This window comes from Oncorhynchus clarkii, unplaced genomic scaffold, assembly GCF_045791955.1.
Source record: "Oncorhynchus clarkii lewisi isolate Uvic-CL-2024 unplaced genomic scaffold, UVic_Ocla_1.0 unplaced_contig_3709_pilon_pilon, whole genome shotgun sequence".
Classification (NCBI taxonomy): Eukaryota; Metazoa; Chordata; class Actinopteri; order Salmoniformes; family Salmonidae; genus Oncorhynchus; species Oncorhynchus clarkii.
Window position 1 is genome coordinate 319,451 of NW_027261024.1, and position 16,093 is coordinate 335,543.

General features: G+C 43.0%; 1 protein-coding gene across 4 annotated transcripts; it reads right to left on the reverse strand.

Annotated features, from left to right (window-relative positions):
* Positions 1-795: 795 nt before the first annotated feature.
* LOC139403839 (COP9 signalosome complex subunit 2-like) lies at positions 796-15,390 on the reverse strand. 4 transcript variants are annotated; one of them, XM_071146989.1, is made up of 13 exons: positions 15,253-15,390; positions 14,614-14,727; positions 14,456-14,533; positions 14,174-14,299; positions 12,724-12,813; positions 8,497-8,574; positions 7,931-8,105; positions 7,436-7,614; positions 7,146-7,198; positions 5,263-5,360; positions 4,852-4,934; positions 4,509-4,567; positions 796-1,783 (listed from the first exon to the last, which is right to left on the reverse strand). In XM_071146989.1, the coding sequence occupies exons 1-13, from the start codon at positions 15,388-15,390 to the stop codon at positions 1,639-1,641; spliced, it is 1,416 nt and encodes a 471-aa protein (XP_071003090.1). In that variant the 3' UTR covers positions 796-1,638. The 4 variants fall into 4 exon arrangements, with proteins under 4 accessions (XP_071003090.1, XP_071003089.1, XP_071003092.1 ...); XM_071146988.1 differs by having other exon boundaries at positions 1,054-1,783; positions 12,724-12,820; positions 14,172-14,299; XM_071146991.1 differs by having other exon boundaries at positions 1,054-1,783; positions 15,247-15,340.
* Positions 15,391-16,093: the final 703 nt, after the last annotated feature.

The following is a 16,093-nucleotide window of genomic DNA, read 5'->3' on the forward strand; positions in this document are numbered from 1 at the left end:
GGGATGGTGTTCTTCAGCTTGCAAGCCTCCTCCTTTTTCCTCCAAACATAGTGATGGTCATTATGGCCAAACAGTTCTATTTTTGTTTCATCAGACCAGAGGACATTTCTCCAAAAAGTATGATCTTTGTCCCCATGTGCAGTTGCCTACTGTAGTCTGGCTTTTATATGACGGTTTTGGAGCAGTGGCTTCTTCCTTGCTGAGCGGCCTTTCAGGTTATGTCGATATAAGACTCGTTTTACTGTGGATATAGATCGTTTTGACCTGTTTCCTCCAGCATCTTCACAAGGTCCTTTGCTGTTGTTCTGGGATTGATTTACACATTTTGCACCACAGTACATTCATCTTTAGGAGACAAAACGCATCTTCTTCCTGAGTGGTATGACGGCTGTGTGGTCCCTTGGTGTTTATTCTTGCGAACTATTGTTTGTACAGTTGAACGTGGTACTTTCAGGCGTTTGGAAATTGCTCCCAAGGATGAACCAGACTTGAGGTCAACAATTATTTTTCATGGCTTATTTCTTTTGATTTTCCCATGATGTCAAGCAAAGAGGCACTGAGTTTGAAGGCAGGCCTTGAAATACATCCACAGGTACACCTCCAATTGACTCAAATGATGTCAATTAGCCTATCAGAAGCTTCGAAAGCCATGACATAATTTTATGGAATTCTGATAGTGAATTATAAGTGAAATAATTAGTCTGTAAACAATTGTTAGAAAAATGACTTGTGTCATGCACAAAGTAGATGTCCTGACCGACTTGCCAAAACGATTGTTTGTTAACAAGAAATGTGTGGAGTGGTTGAAAAACGAGTTTTAATTGCTACAACCAAAGTGTATCTAAACTTCCGACTTCAACTGTATGTCTAGCCTACAACACCGAATCAACTTTTGGATTATAATTCTAACAGATTTCTGCTTTGCTACTGTTCTGTATGCAATGTGATGGTTAACATAGATTCACTCCCATCACTGAAAATGTATCTATCTATTCATAAGTTTCTGCACACAAACAATTGACTAACACTAAGAACAGGAGTCTGTTGCAACTACCAAATAATACTGATATTTACAAATAATATAGTATGGAACCAATGTTAGCATGAGAGCTGAAAAGTAGACGGTATCTAGACCTACATTGAAATGTCATATACAGTAAACACAGTTGGAGAACATTAGTTTGTTTTATTCACAACAGCCAACGTGCATTCAATGCTGCAGCTACATGTTGTGAAAAAGGCTTCCCAACACCAGCTGCCAGTCAACAGGCACAAATAAACCATTGTGTTATTGTACTCAAACTGCCCACTGAAAAAAATACAGCACTTTTAAAAAGGTGTTGACAGTGATATTTCTTAAATCATTCTACTAAAGTCTTGTGAAAAACAAACACGAAGGGCTTGACGTAAACCGAGATGTCCCTTAGAGAGCGCTGATGTCTTCTAGAAAGCAGTATCTCTCCTTCTCTGGGAAACGCAGCGTCAGATCACAAAACATCTCTGTGCTGCTGTGGAGCTCCTCTCCGCTCAGCCCATCCACACTGGATCGTTTGGTTTCTATTCTGACACATTGGAACAGTTGATTGAGATCCTCCTTCCTATCTTTCAGTGCTGTCCATTGTCACATGTCAGTCAGAATCATGTGAGTTTGCTGACGATGGCTTGGTTGAGAGAGTTGAGTTGTTTAGTCCATTTGTCTAAGGCAGTGTAGCGCGCCCCCCCTCTCTTCTGGTAGTCTAGCTCCAACAGCTGGTTGACCTGGTCGATACGGCCTTGGATGGTGCTACGGGGAGGAAACCACAGCACAAGAGAGATCAGAGAACAATGGTTCAATAAATACAACACAAGAATGGACATTAGCATCCTAGCAACATGACTAAACATTCTTTCCATCTTGGTCAGGAAAACATTTAGAAATGGATCAAACAATATTGTATAAAACAATGCATTTTTATATAAAAATGGGATCAACAACATCAATATTTGCATTTGATTATGGTTTAAATTACACAAATCACTGTGGATAGCATTAGTTGGAGTCATTGTTGAACTTCTTTCACTGTTTGGTTTCTGTCAAGCATCTGAACCACTGTGTGTACTCTCTCTCAACCAATTATCACATCTACACCAAGCTGTCTGATGAACACATTCCACCACCTCCACATTTCACTACATACAGTACATATTCTGTTGAGCTCTGTGACAATGCAGTGTCAAATGTCAATCTGTTCCAGTTGACTGGCCGTAGATCTGATCAGGCTGAGGGTAGTAAACAATACACAGCAGTCTGCTACAGTAGCCTGGGAAATAATAAAGACATGCTAGATAAGACACCTGTAAACTGTTGATTTCTCCCAACGTTTTATTTGCCCAACGTTTTGATCAAAAGATCTTCATCCGGCCGACAAGGACCTTTGGGTCAAAACGTTGCAAAATAAAACTGCGGGAGCAATCAACAGTTTACAGGTATCTTTCATCACTTTACTTTTTGTAGCCTGCAAGTTACTGAATGTGTGCACGTACACTACTTCTAAACTAAATAATGAAACCAGTAATAAATTAAACAGGGAAGAATAACACCACAAACAGAGACAGGGAGAGAGAGAGGGAGAGAGACAGAGACCCATGCTGGCCTCCTGCATTCCTCAAGGTGCAGGGTGGAAACTATGAGGAACTGAGAAATGAGGAATTCAAATGATCCCCGTACACAAAACATGTCTTAACACACATGCACAAGAAACATGCTTTGCTTCGTCTTGTGATGCCTCTGTCAGCCAGGTACACTATACAGAGTATACTAGGGCTGTCCCAACAACAAAAAAATAGTTTGTGTATGTTTATTTTTACATATATAGACACACCCTATTGTTTGAATAAAATCAACTATATGTTGGCTACTGAGCATGTCTGATGCTTTAAGCACTGCAATTAAAAATAAAGACACAAATGACCAAAGAGGGAGCCAGAGATCAATATAGCCTAACCAGAAAGACAAAAACCTGTTCCCAACCAGACCCTCCTCTTCCCGCTGCTGCTGGCCTTTGCAGCTTCTGCCGTTAGGCTCCTGAAGTAGCCGGTAATAGGCTACACGAATGGTCATCACCCTTTTCTATTTGGATTGGCAAGTTATTGTACCATTTCTACTGATCTACGTGCCAGTTATGATTTTCATATGCACATTTTTGTAAAACAGTTTCATTTCATTTATAATAAAGTCTTCATATCTCAAAATCAATGTCATGTGGTCAATAAGAATTCTACCTAATGAAAAAATAACTTCTATTGCCAATAGGTAAAAATAGCCTACATAATGCCAACAAATGAAAACACTGCAGCCCGCAGGTAGAAAAAATCCTGATAAAAATAAATATCCTATAAATCACATAAGAAGTAATCAGGTGGGCCTTTATGACGTTTCCACCCGATCAGTGTATTACATTTTTCCCTCTTTCATGCCGAGTGGTTATCGAAAGAGCTGGAAATATTTTGTAAATAGGCTACGTTGAGGAACTATTTTCATTCTCAATGGATGTAAAAACAGACTTTGTTTACTTGCTGTTGAAGGCGAAGAAAACATGTATTTGAGAAGCTCCACAGTAATGGGGAGTTAAGACAATCAGAAATACTATCCGATCCCCAAATTGGCACACACTCGGCTAACAATGTGTCCACTCCTACAATGACAACGGTACGACTGGAATAATAATATTGTGAACGCATTAAAATAAATGACAGTAACCAAACAATGCAGATAAGAAATGTTGGTCATTTATGTTAAATGTACTGCTGGTGATACTGGTGTACCATCCCGCGGCCTGCAATGGATTAGTCCACTCAGACGGGCGTGAATCAGACAGGTGTCTCGTGTGCCATCATTTTTTAGAATGTATTTGCTACTGCTCGACTGAAAAAAATCTTGGTTGACCAACAGCCTATTGACCAAACAATCGACTAAATGGCGTAAGCCCTAGAGCATACAAAACATTAGGAACACCTTCCTAATGTAGAGTTGCACCCTTTACCCTTTGGCCCTCAGAACAGCCTCAATTCATCAGGGACTGGACTCTACAAGGTGTCGAAAGGGGATGCTGGCCCATGTTGAATCCAATGTTTCCTTCCCACAGTTGTGTCAAGTAGGCTGGATGTCCTTTGGGTGGTGGACCATCCTGATACACACAGGAAACCCATCAGCGATCCATGTCTCAAGGCTTTAAAATCCTTCTTTAACCCGTCTCCTCGCCTTCATCTACACTGACTGAAGTGGATTTAACAAGTGAAATAAGGGGTCATAGCTTTCACCTGGTCAGTCTGTCAATGGAAGAGCACTAGGTGTAGTATATAAGAGGTATTCAGCCTCATAGAAATACGGAAGAGTCTAGAGAAAACATTACAAGTCTTCCATGGCGTGAATGTCTGTTTGATGCAAAACACTTTTCCTAACAGTGGATTCTACACTCCTAAATGGTAGTTTGGGCCACAGATCCGATGCATGTCTAGGACAAACTTACTTGTCCAATATGCACTGCACCAACAAACTCTCCACGTCACAAACATCTATGTTCAGCTCCTGAGACAGAGGAGACAGAACACAGGGCGTTACACTTTGATCAATCCAAACAGCAACATCAGTGACGTAATAAATACATGATCTACTCAGCAAAGTTCATTATCAATAAACACAGTGAAGTCAATGATTAACTCTAGCCTGGTCTCAGATCTGTTTGTGCTGTCCTACCAACTCGTATTGTAAAAATCATCATGCCAATGACCATAGGAATTGGCAAAAAAGCACACAAACAGATCTGGGACCAGGCTAGTTAGTCCAGATGCCAGTGCTGTCCTTAGACTTACCTTAGAGATGAATGGGATGTGTATTCTAGTGTAAGGCTTGATGAGCGCGATAAGGACCTGGGTCCTGATGTTCCGCAGCAGCTCTGGAAAATAAGACAAAACAGCACTGATCAGAGTCTCTTCAGTCCACACCCCGTCCACCAGGGCACACTCACCCCCGTCCACCAGGGCACACTCACCCCCGTCCACCAGGGCACACTCACCCCCGTCCACCAGGGCACACTCACCCCCGTCCACCAGGGCACACTCACCCCCGTCCACCAGGGCACATCATCTCAATATGCAGATACTGGTACAGTTTGTCTCAAGTTTGTTGAAACCTCGTCTTCAATGCAATACTTCCATGTCTCGTTCATCAACAAATGTGAGAAAGCCCACACATATACACACAGGCACACAAACACCACTCACCCTCTATGTGTTCTCTGATGAAGGGGTCATCCATGATACTACTATGGTTGGTCTTCAGTATCTTCTCAAACTCTGTGATGTCATTATTCTGATAGGAGCTGAGAGTAGACACACAACAGTAGAACAGTCACTGGGTTAGAATAATGACATTACAATCCATAAAATAATGACAGACAGTTGAAGTCAGAAGTTTACATACACCTTAGCCAAATACATTTATTCTTAGTTTCACAATTCCTGACATTTAATCCTAGCAATAATTACCTGTTTTAGGTCAGTTATGATCACCACTTTATTTTAAGAATGTGAAATGTCAGAATAATAGTAGAGAGAATGATTTATTTCAGCTTTTATTTCTTTCATCACATTCCCAGTGGGTCAGAAGTTTACATACATTCAATTAGTATTTGGTAGCATTGCCTTTAAATTGTTTAACTAAGGTCAAACGTTTTGGGTAGCCTTCCACAAGCTTCCAACAATAAGTTGGGTGAATTTTGGCCCATTCCTCCTGACAGAGCTGGTGTAACTGAGTCAGGTTTGTAGGCATCCTTGCTCACACACACTTTTTCAGTTCTGTCCACAAATCTTCAATGGGATTGAGGTCAGGGCTTTGTGATGGCCACTCCAATACCTTGACTTTGTTGTCCTTAAGCCATTTTGCCACAACTTTGGAAGTATGCTTGGGGTCATTGTCCATTTGGAAGACCCATTTGTGACCAAGCTTTAACTTCTTGACTGATGTCTCGAGCTGTTGCTTCAATATATCCACACAATTGTCCTTCCTCATAATGCCATCTATTTTGTGAAGTGCACCAGTCCCTCCTGCAGCAAAGCACCCCAACAACATGATGCTGCCACTTCTGTGCTTCACGGTTGGGATGGTGTTCTTCACCTTGCAAGCCTCCTCCTTTTTCCTCCAAACATAGTGATGGTCATTATGGCCAAACAGTTATATTTTTGTTTCATCAAACTAGAGGACATTTCTCCAAAAAGTACGATCTTTGTCCCCATGTGCAGTTGCAAACCGTTGTCTGGCTTTTTTATGACGGTTTTGGAGCAGTGGCTTCTTCCTTGCAGAGCGGCCTTTCAGGTTATGTCGAAATAGGACTCGTTTTACTGTGGATATAGATACTTTTGTACCCGTTTCCTCCAGCATCTTCACAAGGTCCTTTGCTGTTGTTCTGGGATTGATTTATACTTTTCGCACCAAAGTACGTTCATCTCTAGGAGACAAAAGGCGTCTCCTTCCTGAGCGAGCGGTATGATGGCTGCGTGGTCCCATGGTGTTAAGGGAGGAGACCAGAGCTAAAGAGCAAATGGCTTTCAAATGGGCTTTTTATGGTCGATGCAATTCAATCCAGCATCTGCTGTGTTAACGAATGTGGAGCCCGTGAACGGTAGGGCATTCATGCTTCTCACACTGTTCAGAGCAGACATACCAGAAACCCCTCCCCAACTCCACCTGTCAACCAGTCATCGTCTGGGAAACAAACACGAGCTCACAGAGGCCTCAGCCTTGTTTTACATTTTGAGAGAGAGGTGTCAGAGCCACAGCCTAGGAGCGGTTCCATTTCCTTCTGCAATTGCATCAAACTCACAGAGCAGACCCTCTGTGTCGTGGATCCCAGACTGATCATAAATTAGGTTGAAGAGACGCCACAGCTGAACCCGTGGTTAAAGGGTATCTTCACTATGTTGCACCTCCATCAACCACTTATATGTGATGTAAAACAATGACAGTTTGGGTCAACTGACAACTCAGCACAAATAAGTGGAAATAGGTTGTAAATAGTGACGTTATTGTTTAACTGATGCCTTGGCTTTCTACCCTAAAATATCAGCAACACCGCCATGGATGACTAGAAGCACACACGTGTTCTTACCTTACTAGATTTGTCATGGCCAAGATCTCTGGGTCGTTTTTATAGGGTTTGGCCTGTCACAGAAAAACACAATAAGAACAGCCACTGTAATACAACACTTTATCAAGCAGTGTTTGCTGCAGGTGATTTGAATTTGATTAATGCAATGTTGCCTCCAACAATATAAAAGGTATGGGATGCCTCCAACACGTGTATTGTTCCATAATGATAATGTTAGTATTTGCTCTAAGGGGATAAATAACATTTCATTTAACTGGACTTAACTAAACTGAATTGAATGAGTGTTGTACCTCCTGTGAGTCGAAAGGGTTGATTCCAGACTTCATGAGCATGTTGGCCAGCACCAGGTACTTCAGACAGGTGGTTCTCCTGGGGCTGCCTGACTCATCGTAGTTCTTAAACGCCTCAAAGAAGTCTGTGTGGGCCTTCTCAAACTCCCCCTCTCTCAGGTGCATCTTACCCCCACACTCTGGGGAAGGAGACAAAACAGGAACAGGCCTGTTAGTACATCACACACACACACACACACACATCTTTTTACCATCTTATACAATATTATCGATTTTATCCACGATAGTGGCAAACCCCTCCGAGTCTTCCTACACGTCAGTTTACAAGGCGTAACCATAGAATTACTATTCTAAGAGGGATTCTTTTTCTACGGTCAATGTATTTATTCAATGTAAACCGCTGTGTGTGTGGCTCCAATGCAATACATGTAAAATATAATAATGTTGACAGCTATGCTGCCTTCAGGGTTTCATCTGTCTACGGTGGTAACACACCCCTGATGACTCCCATAATGAGTGGGTGAGGGATAGCAGACTTGATGTGCAGGGACTGTTCATACAGGGCCTTCAGCTTCTTGTTGTTCTTCTGGGCTGTGTACATCTGGATCTCCAGAGCATAGATCTCCAGGAGCTGGGTGCCTTTCTTTAGGTCGTCCTCCCCGTCATCTGTCTAGAGAGAGACATAGATATACACCATTACAGATCACACACACATAAAATACCATAGTTCCCCAATATCCTTTGTCTGCACTGCACATAGATATAGAACTTAACAGATCAGATATGCACATAACAGACCACAGATCTTCAACATTGTCTGTCTGCAGTGCACATAGATACAGATATACCACATAATAGATCAGATATACACATAACAGACCATATATCTGCAACATCATCTGTCTCCAGTGCACATAGATATACAACATAACAGATCATACCAGTATACAACAACAACAAAAATACTGCTAGCAGCCATATCGGGAACTTAGCTACTCAGATGGCTGTGTAAACCCCATCAGACTAAGCGTTGTCTCAGACTACCACCTGTCTTACTGTACCTGACAGGACTGGTGCAGCTGTCTGAGGATCTTCTGTAACTTCCCAAATTCCTCTCTCTCCAGATACAGCTTGCCCAGCTGAGAGACAACCAGAGGACGACAGTTAAAACAGGCTGAGAGACAACAAGAGGACGACAGTTAAAACAGGCTGAGAGACAACCAGAGGACGACAGTTAAAACAGGCTGAGAGACAACAAGAGGACGACAGTTAAAACAGGCTGAGAGACAACCAGAGGACGACAGTTAAAACAGGCTGAGAGACAACAAGAGGACGACAGTTAAAACAGGCTGAGAGACAACAAGAGGACGACAGTTAAAACAGGCTGAGAGACAACACGAGGGCGACAGTTAAAACAGGCTGAGAGACAACACGAGGGCGACAGTTAAAACAGGCTGAGAGACAACACGAGGACGACAGTTAAAACAGGCTGAGAGACAACACGAGGACGACAGTAAAAACAGGCTGAGAGACAACAAGAGGGCGACAGTTAAAACAGGCTGAGAGACAACACGAGGACGACAGTTAAAACAGGCTGAGAGACAACACGAGGACGACAGTTAAAACAGGCTGAGAGACAACACGAGGACGACAGTTAAAACAGGCTGAGAGACAACAAGAGGGCGACAGTTAAAACAGGCTGAGAGACAACACGAGGACGACAGTTAAAACAGGCTGAGAGACAACACGAGGACGACAGTTAAAACAGGCTGAGAGACAACACGAGGACGACAGTTAAAACAGGCTGAGAGACAACAAGAGGACTTTAGTTAAAACAGGCTGAGAGACAACACGAGGACGACAGTTAAAACAGGCTGAGAGACAACACGAGGACGACAGTTAACAGGCTGAGACAACAAGAGGACTTTAGTTAAAACAGGCTGAGAGACAAGAGGACGACAGTTAAAACAGGCTGAGAGACAACAAGAGGACTTTAGTTAAAACAGGCTGAGAGACAACACGAGGACTTTAGTTAAAACAGGCTGAGACAACCAGAGGACTTTAGTTAAAACAGGCTGAGAGACAACACGAGGACTACAGTTAAAACAGGCTGAGAGACAGCAAGAGGACTTTAGTTAAAACAGGCTGAGAGACAACAAGAGGACTTTAGTTAAAACAGGCTGAGAGACAACACGAGGACTACAGTTAAAACAGGCTGAGAGACAACACGAGGACTTTAGTTAAAACAGGCTGAGAGACAACACAAGGACTTTAGTTAAAACAGGCTGAGAGACAACACGAGGACGACAGTTAAAACAGGCTGAGAGACAACACGAGGACGACAGTTAAAACAGGCTGAGAGACAACACGAGGACGACAGTTAAAACAGGCTGAGAGACAACACGAGGACTACAGTTAAAACAGGCTGAGAGACAACACGAGGACGACAGTTAAAACAGGCTGAGAGACAACACGAGGACGACAGTTAAAACAGGCTGAGAGACAACACGAGGACTTTAGTTAAAACAGGCTGAGAGACAACACGAGGACGACAGTTAAAACAGGCTGAGAGACAACACGAGGACTACAGTTAAAACAGGCTGAGAGACAACAAGAGGACTTTAGTTAAAACAGGCTGAGAGACAAGACGAGGACTACAGTTAAAACAGGCTGAGAGACAACACGAGGACTACAGTTAAACCAGGCTGAGAGACAACACGAGGACTACAGTTAAAACAGGCTGAGAGACAACAAGAGGACTTTAGTTAAAACAGGCTGAGAGACAACAAGAGGACGACAGTTAAAACAGGCTGAGAGACAACACGAGGACGACAGTTAAAACAGGCTGAGAGACAACAAGAGGGCGACAGTTAAAACAGGCTGAGAGACAACACGAGGACGACAGTTAAAACAGGCTGAGAGACAACACGAGGACGACAGTTAAAACAGGCTGAGAGACAACACGAGGACGACAGTTAAAACAGGCTGAGAGACAACACGAGGACGACAGTTAACAGGCTGAGACAACAAGAGGACTTTAGTTAAAACAGGCTGAGAGACAAGAGGACGACAGTTAAAACAGGCTGAGAGACAACAAGAGGACTTTAGTTAAAACAGGCTGAGAGACAACACGAGGACTACAGTTAAAACAGGCTGAGAGACAACAAGAGGACTTTAGTTAAAACAGGCTGAGAGACAACAAGAGGACTTTAGTTAAAACAGGCTGAGAGACAACACGAGGACTACAGTTAAAACAGGCTGAGAGACAACACGAGGACTTTAGTTAAAACAGGCTGAGAGACAACACGAGGACTTTAGTTAAAACAGGCTGAGAGACAACACGAGGACGACAGTTAAAACAGGCTGAGAGACAACACGAGGACGACAGTTAAAACAGGCTGAGAGACAACACGAGGACGACAGTTAAAACAGGCTGAGAGACAACACGAGGACTACAGTTAAAACAGGCTGAGAGACAACACGAGGACGACAGTTAAAACAGGCTGAGAGACAACACGAGGACGACAGTTAAAACAGGCTGAGAGACAACACGAGGACTTTAGTTAAAACAGGCTGAGAGACAACACGAGGACGACAGTTAAAACAGGCTGAGAGACAACACGAGGACTACAGTTAAAACAGGCTGAGAGACAACAAGAGGACTTTAGTTAAAACAGGCTGAGAGACAAGACGAGGACTACAGTTAAAACAGGCTGAGAGACAACACGAGGACTACAGTTAAAACAGGCTGAGAGACAACACGAGGACTACAGTTAAAACAGGCTGAGAGACAACAAGAGGACTTTAGTTAAAACAGGCTGAGAGACAACAAGAGGACGACAGTTAAAACAGACTGAGAGACAACACGAGGACGACAGTTAAAACAGGCTGAGAGACAACACGAGGACTACAGTTAAAACAGGCTGAGAGACAACAAGAGGACTTTAGTTAAAACAGGCTGAGAGACAACACGAGGACTACAGTTAAAACAGGCTGAGAGACAACACGAGGACGACAGTTAAAACAGGCTGAGAGACAACAAGAGGGCGACAGTTAAAACAGGCTGAGAGACAACACGAGGACGACAGTTAAAACAGGCTGAGAGACAACACGAGGACGACAGTTAAAACAGGCTGAGAGACAACACGAGGACGACAGTTAAAACAGGCTGAGAGACAACACGAGGACTACAGTTAAAACAGGCTGAGAGACAAGACGAGGACGACAGTTAACAGGCTGAGACAACAAGAGGACTTTAGTTAAAACAGGCTGAGAGACAACAAGAGGACTACAGTTAAAACAGGCTGAGAGACAACAAGAGGACTTTAGTTAAAACAGGCTGAGAGACAACAAGAGGACTTTAGTTAAAACAGGCTGAGAGACAACAAGAGGACTTTAGTTAAAACAGGCTGAGAGACAAGAGGACGACAGTTAAAACAGGCTGAGAGACAACAAGAGGACTACAGTTAAAACAGGCTGAGAGACAAGAGGACTTTAGTTAAAACAGGCTGAGAGACAACAAGAGGACTTTAGTTAAAACAGGCTGAGACAACCAGAGGACGACAGTTAAATCAGGCTGAGAGACAACACGAGGACGACAGTTAAAACAGGCTGAGAGACAACACGAGGACGACAGTTAAAACAGGCTGAGAGACAACACGAGGACGACAGTTAAAACAGGCTGAGAGACAACAAGAGGACTTTAGTTAAAACAGGCTGAGAGACAACCAGAGGACGACAGTTAAAACAGGCTGAGAGACAACAAGAGGACTTTAGTTAAAACAGGCTGAGAGACAACAAGAGGACGACAGTTAAAACAGGCTGAGAGACAACACGAGGACGACAGTTAAAACAGGCTGAGAGACAACATGAGGACGACAGTTAAAACAGGCTGAGAGACAACACGAGGACGACAGTTAAATCAGGCTGAGAGACAACAACAACTTCTATGTTTGTGCTATAACTATCACTAAATAAGGATGTTAGGGTGATGTTTGGCAAACAATTTAACACAAACAGATCTCGCTACCAGTCTAGGGCTTTGCAGAGGTAGAAACTCCCAAACACAGAGGCCTGACAAATCAGATATTGTCCTACCCATAGAAATAAACAGAAACATTGTGTACTACATGCATATGTCCCAATTCTCACTTGTTCACTTCACTTTACTGATTTGAGAGGAAATTACTAGTCCCTGCCACCACCAATCCACTGCTTTTTGATTTTTGTGGGAAGTAGTGACTGAGTGCACACTAGGAAAAAGCTGATATTATTTTGACACACCCTACCTTTGTGTTAGTTTTGAACCAGAGTCTGTCGTTCTTGGCATCCTTCAGAGCGTCCAGCGTCGTTTCATAAAACTCCTGCAGCAGGTCCATCTGTGACACATAAAACAACCAACCACAGCCCACATTAACACCTCAGTCACCTGGAACATGAACCTCAGCCCACATTAACACCTCAGTCATGTAGAACATGAACCTAAGCCTACATTAACACCTCAGTCACCTAGAACATGAACCTCAGCCTACATTAACACCTCAGTCATCCAGAACATGAACCTCAGCCCACATTAACACCTCAGTCATGTAGAACATGAACCTAAGCCTACATTAACACCTCAGTCACCTAGAACATGAACCTCAGCCTACATTAACACCTCAGTCACCTAGAACATGAACCTCAGCCTACATTAACACCTCAGTCATCCAGAACATGAACCTCAGCCTACATTAACACCTCAGTCATCCAGAACATGAACCTCAGCCCACATTAACACCTCAGTCATGTAGAACATGAACCTAAGCCTACATTAACACCTCAGTCACCTAGAACATGAACCTCAGCCTACATTAACACCTCAGTCACCTAGAACATGAACCTCAGCCTACATTAACACCTCAGTCACCTGGAACATGAACCTCAGCCTACATTAACACCTCAGTCATCTAGAACATGAACCTCAGCCTACATTAACACCTGTCATCCAGAACATGAACTTCAGCCTACATTAACACCTCAGTCATCCAGAACATGAACCTCAGCCTACATTAACACCTCAGTCACCTAGAACATGAACCTCAGCCTACATTAACACCTCAGTCATGTAGAACATGAACCTCAGCCTACATTAACACCTCAGTCATCTAGAACATGAACCTCAGCCTACATTAACACCTCAGTCATGTGGAACATAAACCTCAGCCTACATTAACACCTCAGTCACCTAGAACATGAACCTCAGCCTACATTAACACCTCAGTCATCCAGAACATGAACCTCAGCCTACATTAACACCTCAGTCATGTAGAACATGAACCTCAGCCTACATTAACACCTCAGTCACCTGGAACATGAACCTCAGCCTACATTAACACCTCAGTCACCTAGAACATGAACCTCAGCCTACATTAACACCTGTCATCCAGAACATGAACCTCAGCCTACATTAACACCTCAGTCATCCAGAACATGAACCTCAGCCTACATTAACACCTCAGTCATGTAGAACATGGAACCACTACCACCACTTCATTCATACCAATAGGACTGACCCAGAGTCAGTAACTTTATTGGCCATATAAGACAAAAGTTGTAAGAAATTGATATTGATAAAAAGTTTTTTTTTTTTAAATGGAATAACAAACAGTTCACATCACTTGAGATTTGAGCCAAAATAAAGATCTGAGCTTTGAGGCCAAAAACCCTTTGTTCTAGTTCCAGGTATTGCGTCTATACCTGTTTGGAGGTGGAGATGTAGTCTAGGATGGAGTTGATGGACTTCTCTGAGTAGTTTCTGGTCACAGCGCTCCTGATGTACGTCAACAGCTGCTTGTACCGAGACATCATCTCTGGGAAGTTGGTCTGCAGGACACACACAGTTCGACAGGAGACAGGGCATTGAGTTGCAGTGGGAATGACAGTATGTCATAAAGACAAACTCACAAGCACTAATCATACGGACTCAGAGACGGAGAGTAGACATTTTGAGACAACACCACAGAGCATTTAATTTCTTACTAGCTTGAAGTTGATTTTGATCATCTGTTTTAGGGCTTTGAACCCCCATTCTCCCTTCTCTCCCTCCAGCTCCAATACCTGCCAATAGAGAGTATACATTACCATCGTACACTCATCAATCTGTGAGTGAGTGGAGCGAGTGAGTAGCCAGTACCCACCTTCTGAAAGCTGTTGAGAGCTGCTTTGGGGTCATCCTCCTTCAGTGCTTTGGAGTTGTAGTACTGGTTTTCCAAGTCGACATTTGGCTCTGAGTTACTGTCCTCGGAATATTCCTGGGTTGAGACATAAACTCAGGACATAAGTTAGCTGGCTATGAGTTAACACAACAAAGATTGATAACGTGACAGAGATGTTATGATTGGGCTAACGGCTTGCCATAGTTGTTTACTAATGAGTCTAAGTAGCTAGCTGTTTTCTCTAACCAGCAACGGCGCATGCGCGGCCACAGGGTAGTTATCTACACCTAGCTAGCTAAACGGTTGTGTTTGTGGCTAGCTATGGTAACATAACATGCTATAATAAATTGACTAGTATAGCTAACTCAGTATACTATAGCAAACTCAGTTTCCCCCATGCCAAGCAGCCGAGCTTAGCTAGCACTAGCAGCAACTGCAAGCTATCCTCGCCTTTATGCTAACGTTAGCTGAACTAGCTATCTATCTAGGTAGTTTAGCTACCTAACTAGCTAACTCCCCTGCTCCGACCTAGCTAATGAAAATATACTAGCTAAGGAAACAGCTCTGATTAAACATCAATAAACAAGGAAATAGAAACGTATTATGTAAACTTACGCTTACCAGATCATAATCTTCTTCATCGTCGCACATGAAATCATCTTCCATGTCAGACATCTTGACGGGTCTTCGGAGACAACAAACACATCGCAGCTCTACAGCGCCACCAAACACTACGCCGGTTTCAGCATAGTACTGCATTATTCTTTCTGGTATTGTAGTTCGCTTTTCTACCGGAAGCTGTCGCTGTCACATCACAGTATAGATCTGTAACATTTCTAGTCTTTTCAATTAAATCAATTTGACTCACTGATAACTATCTTACCTTATCATCCTAGAAATAGCCATAAAAAACTTACATCACAAATCAAAGGGACAAGCATGAGGACCATGTATTTATGAAGTCTTACCCCTGCCTTACCTCCCTAATCTTACCTCATTTACACACACTGTATATAGATTTTTTCCTATTGTGTTATTGACTGTACATTTGTTTATTCCATGTGTAACTCTGTGTTGTTGTTTGTGTCACACTACTTTGCTTTATCTTGGCCAGGTCACAGTTGTTAATGAGAACTTGTACTGGACTACCTGGTTAAATAAAGGTGAAATAAAACATTTAAAAAGTCTACCGGATATATCAGGGACTCGTCCCTATTGTAAAACTGAAGAGTGCAGAGATGGTAGTGTGTGTGTGTGTGTGTGTGTGTGTGTGTGTGTGTGTGTGTGTGTGTGTGTGTGTGTGTGTGTGTGTGTGTGTGTGTGTGTGTGTGTGTGTGGATGGGGAGTGTGCGATTTTTGGTTCCAACCGCCGTGTCTTTGTGAGACGCGGAGTAGGTGAACGGAAAAGCATTCCTCATGAAGCTGGTTGAGAGAATGCCAAAAGGGTGGCTACTTTGAAGAA

Excerpts from the sequence above, each read along its gene's own strand:
- LOC139403839 (XM_071146988.1), bottom strand. The coding sequence starts at position 15,390 with ATGCAGTACTATGCTGAAACCGGCGTAGTGTTTGGTGGCGCTGTAGAG. Across the intron at positions 8,106-8,496 it reads AGCTGCACCAGTCCTGTCAG|ACAGATGACGGGGAGGACGA; the intron begins GTACAGTAAGAC and ends GTCTCTCTCTAG. Across the intron at positions 7,615-7,930 it reads CATTATGGGAGTCATCAGGG|AGTGTGGGGGTAAGATGCAC; the intron begins GTGTGTTACCAC and ends CTCCTTCCCCAG.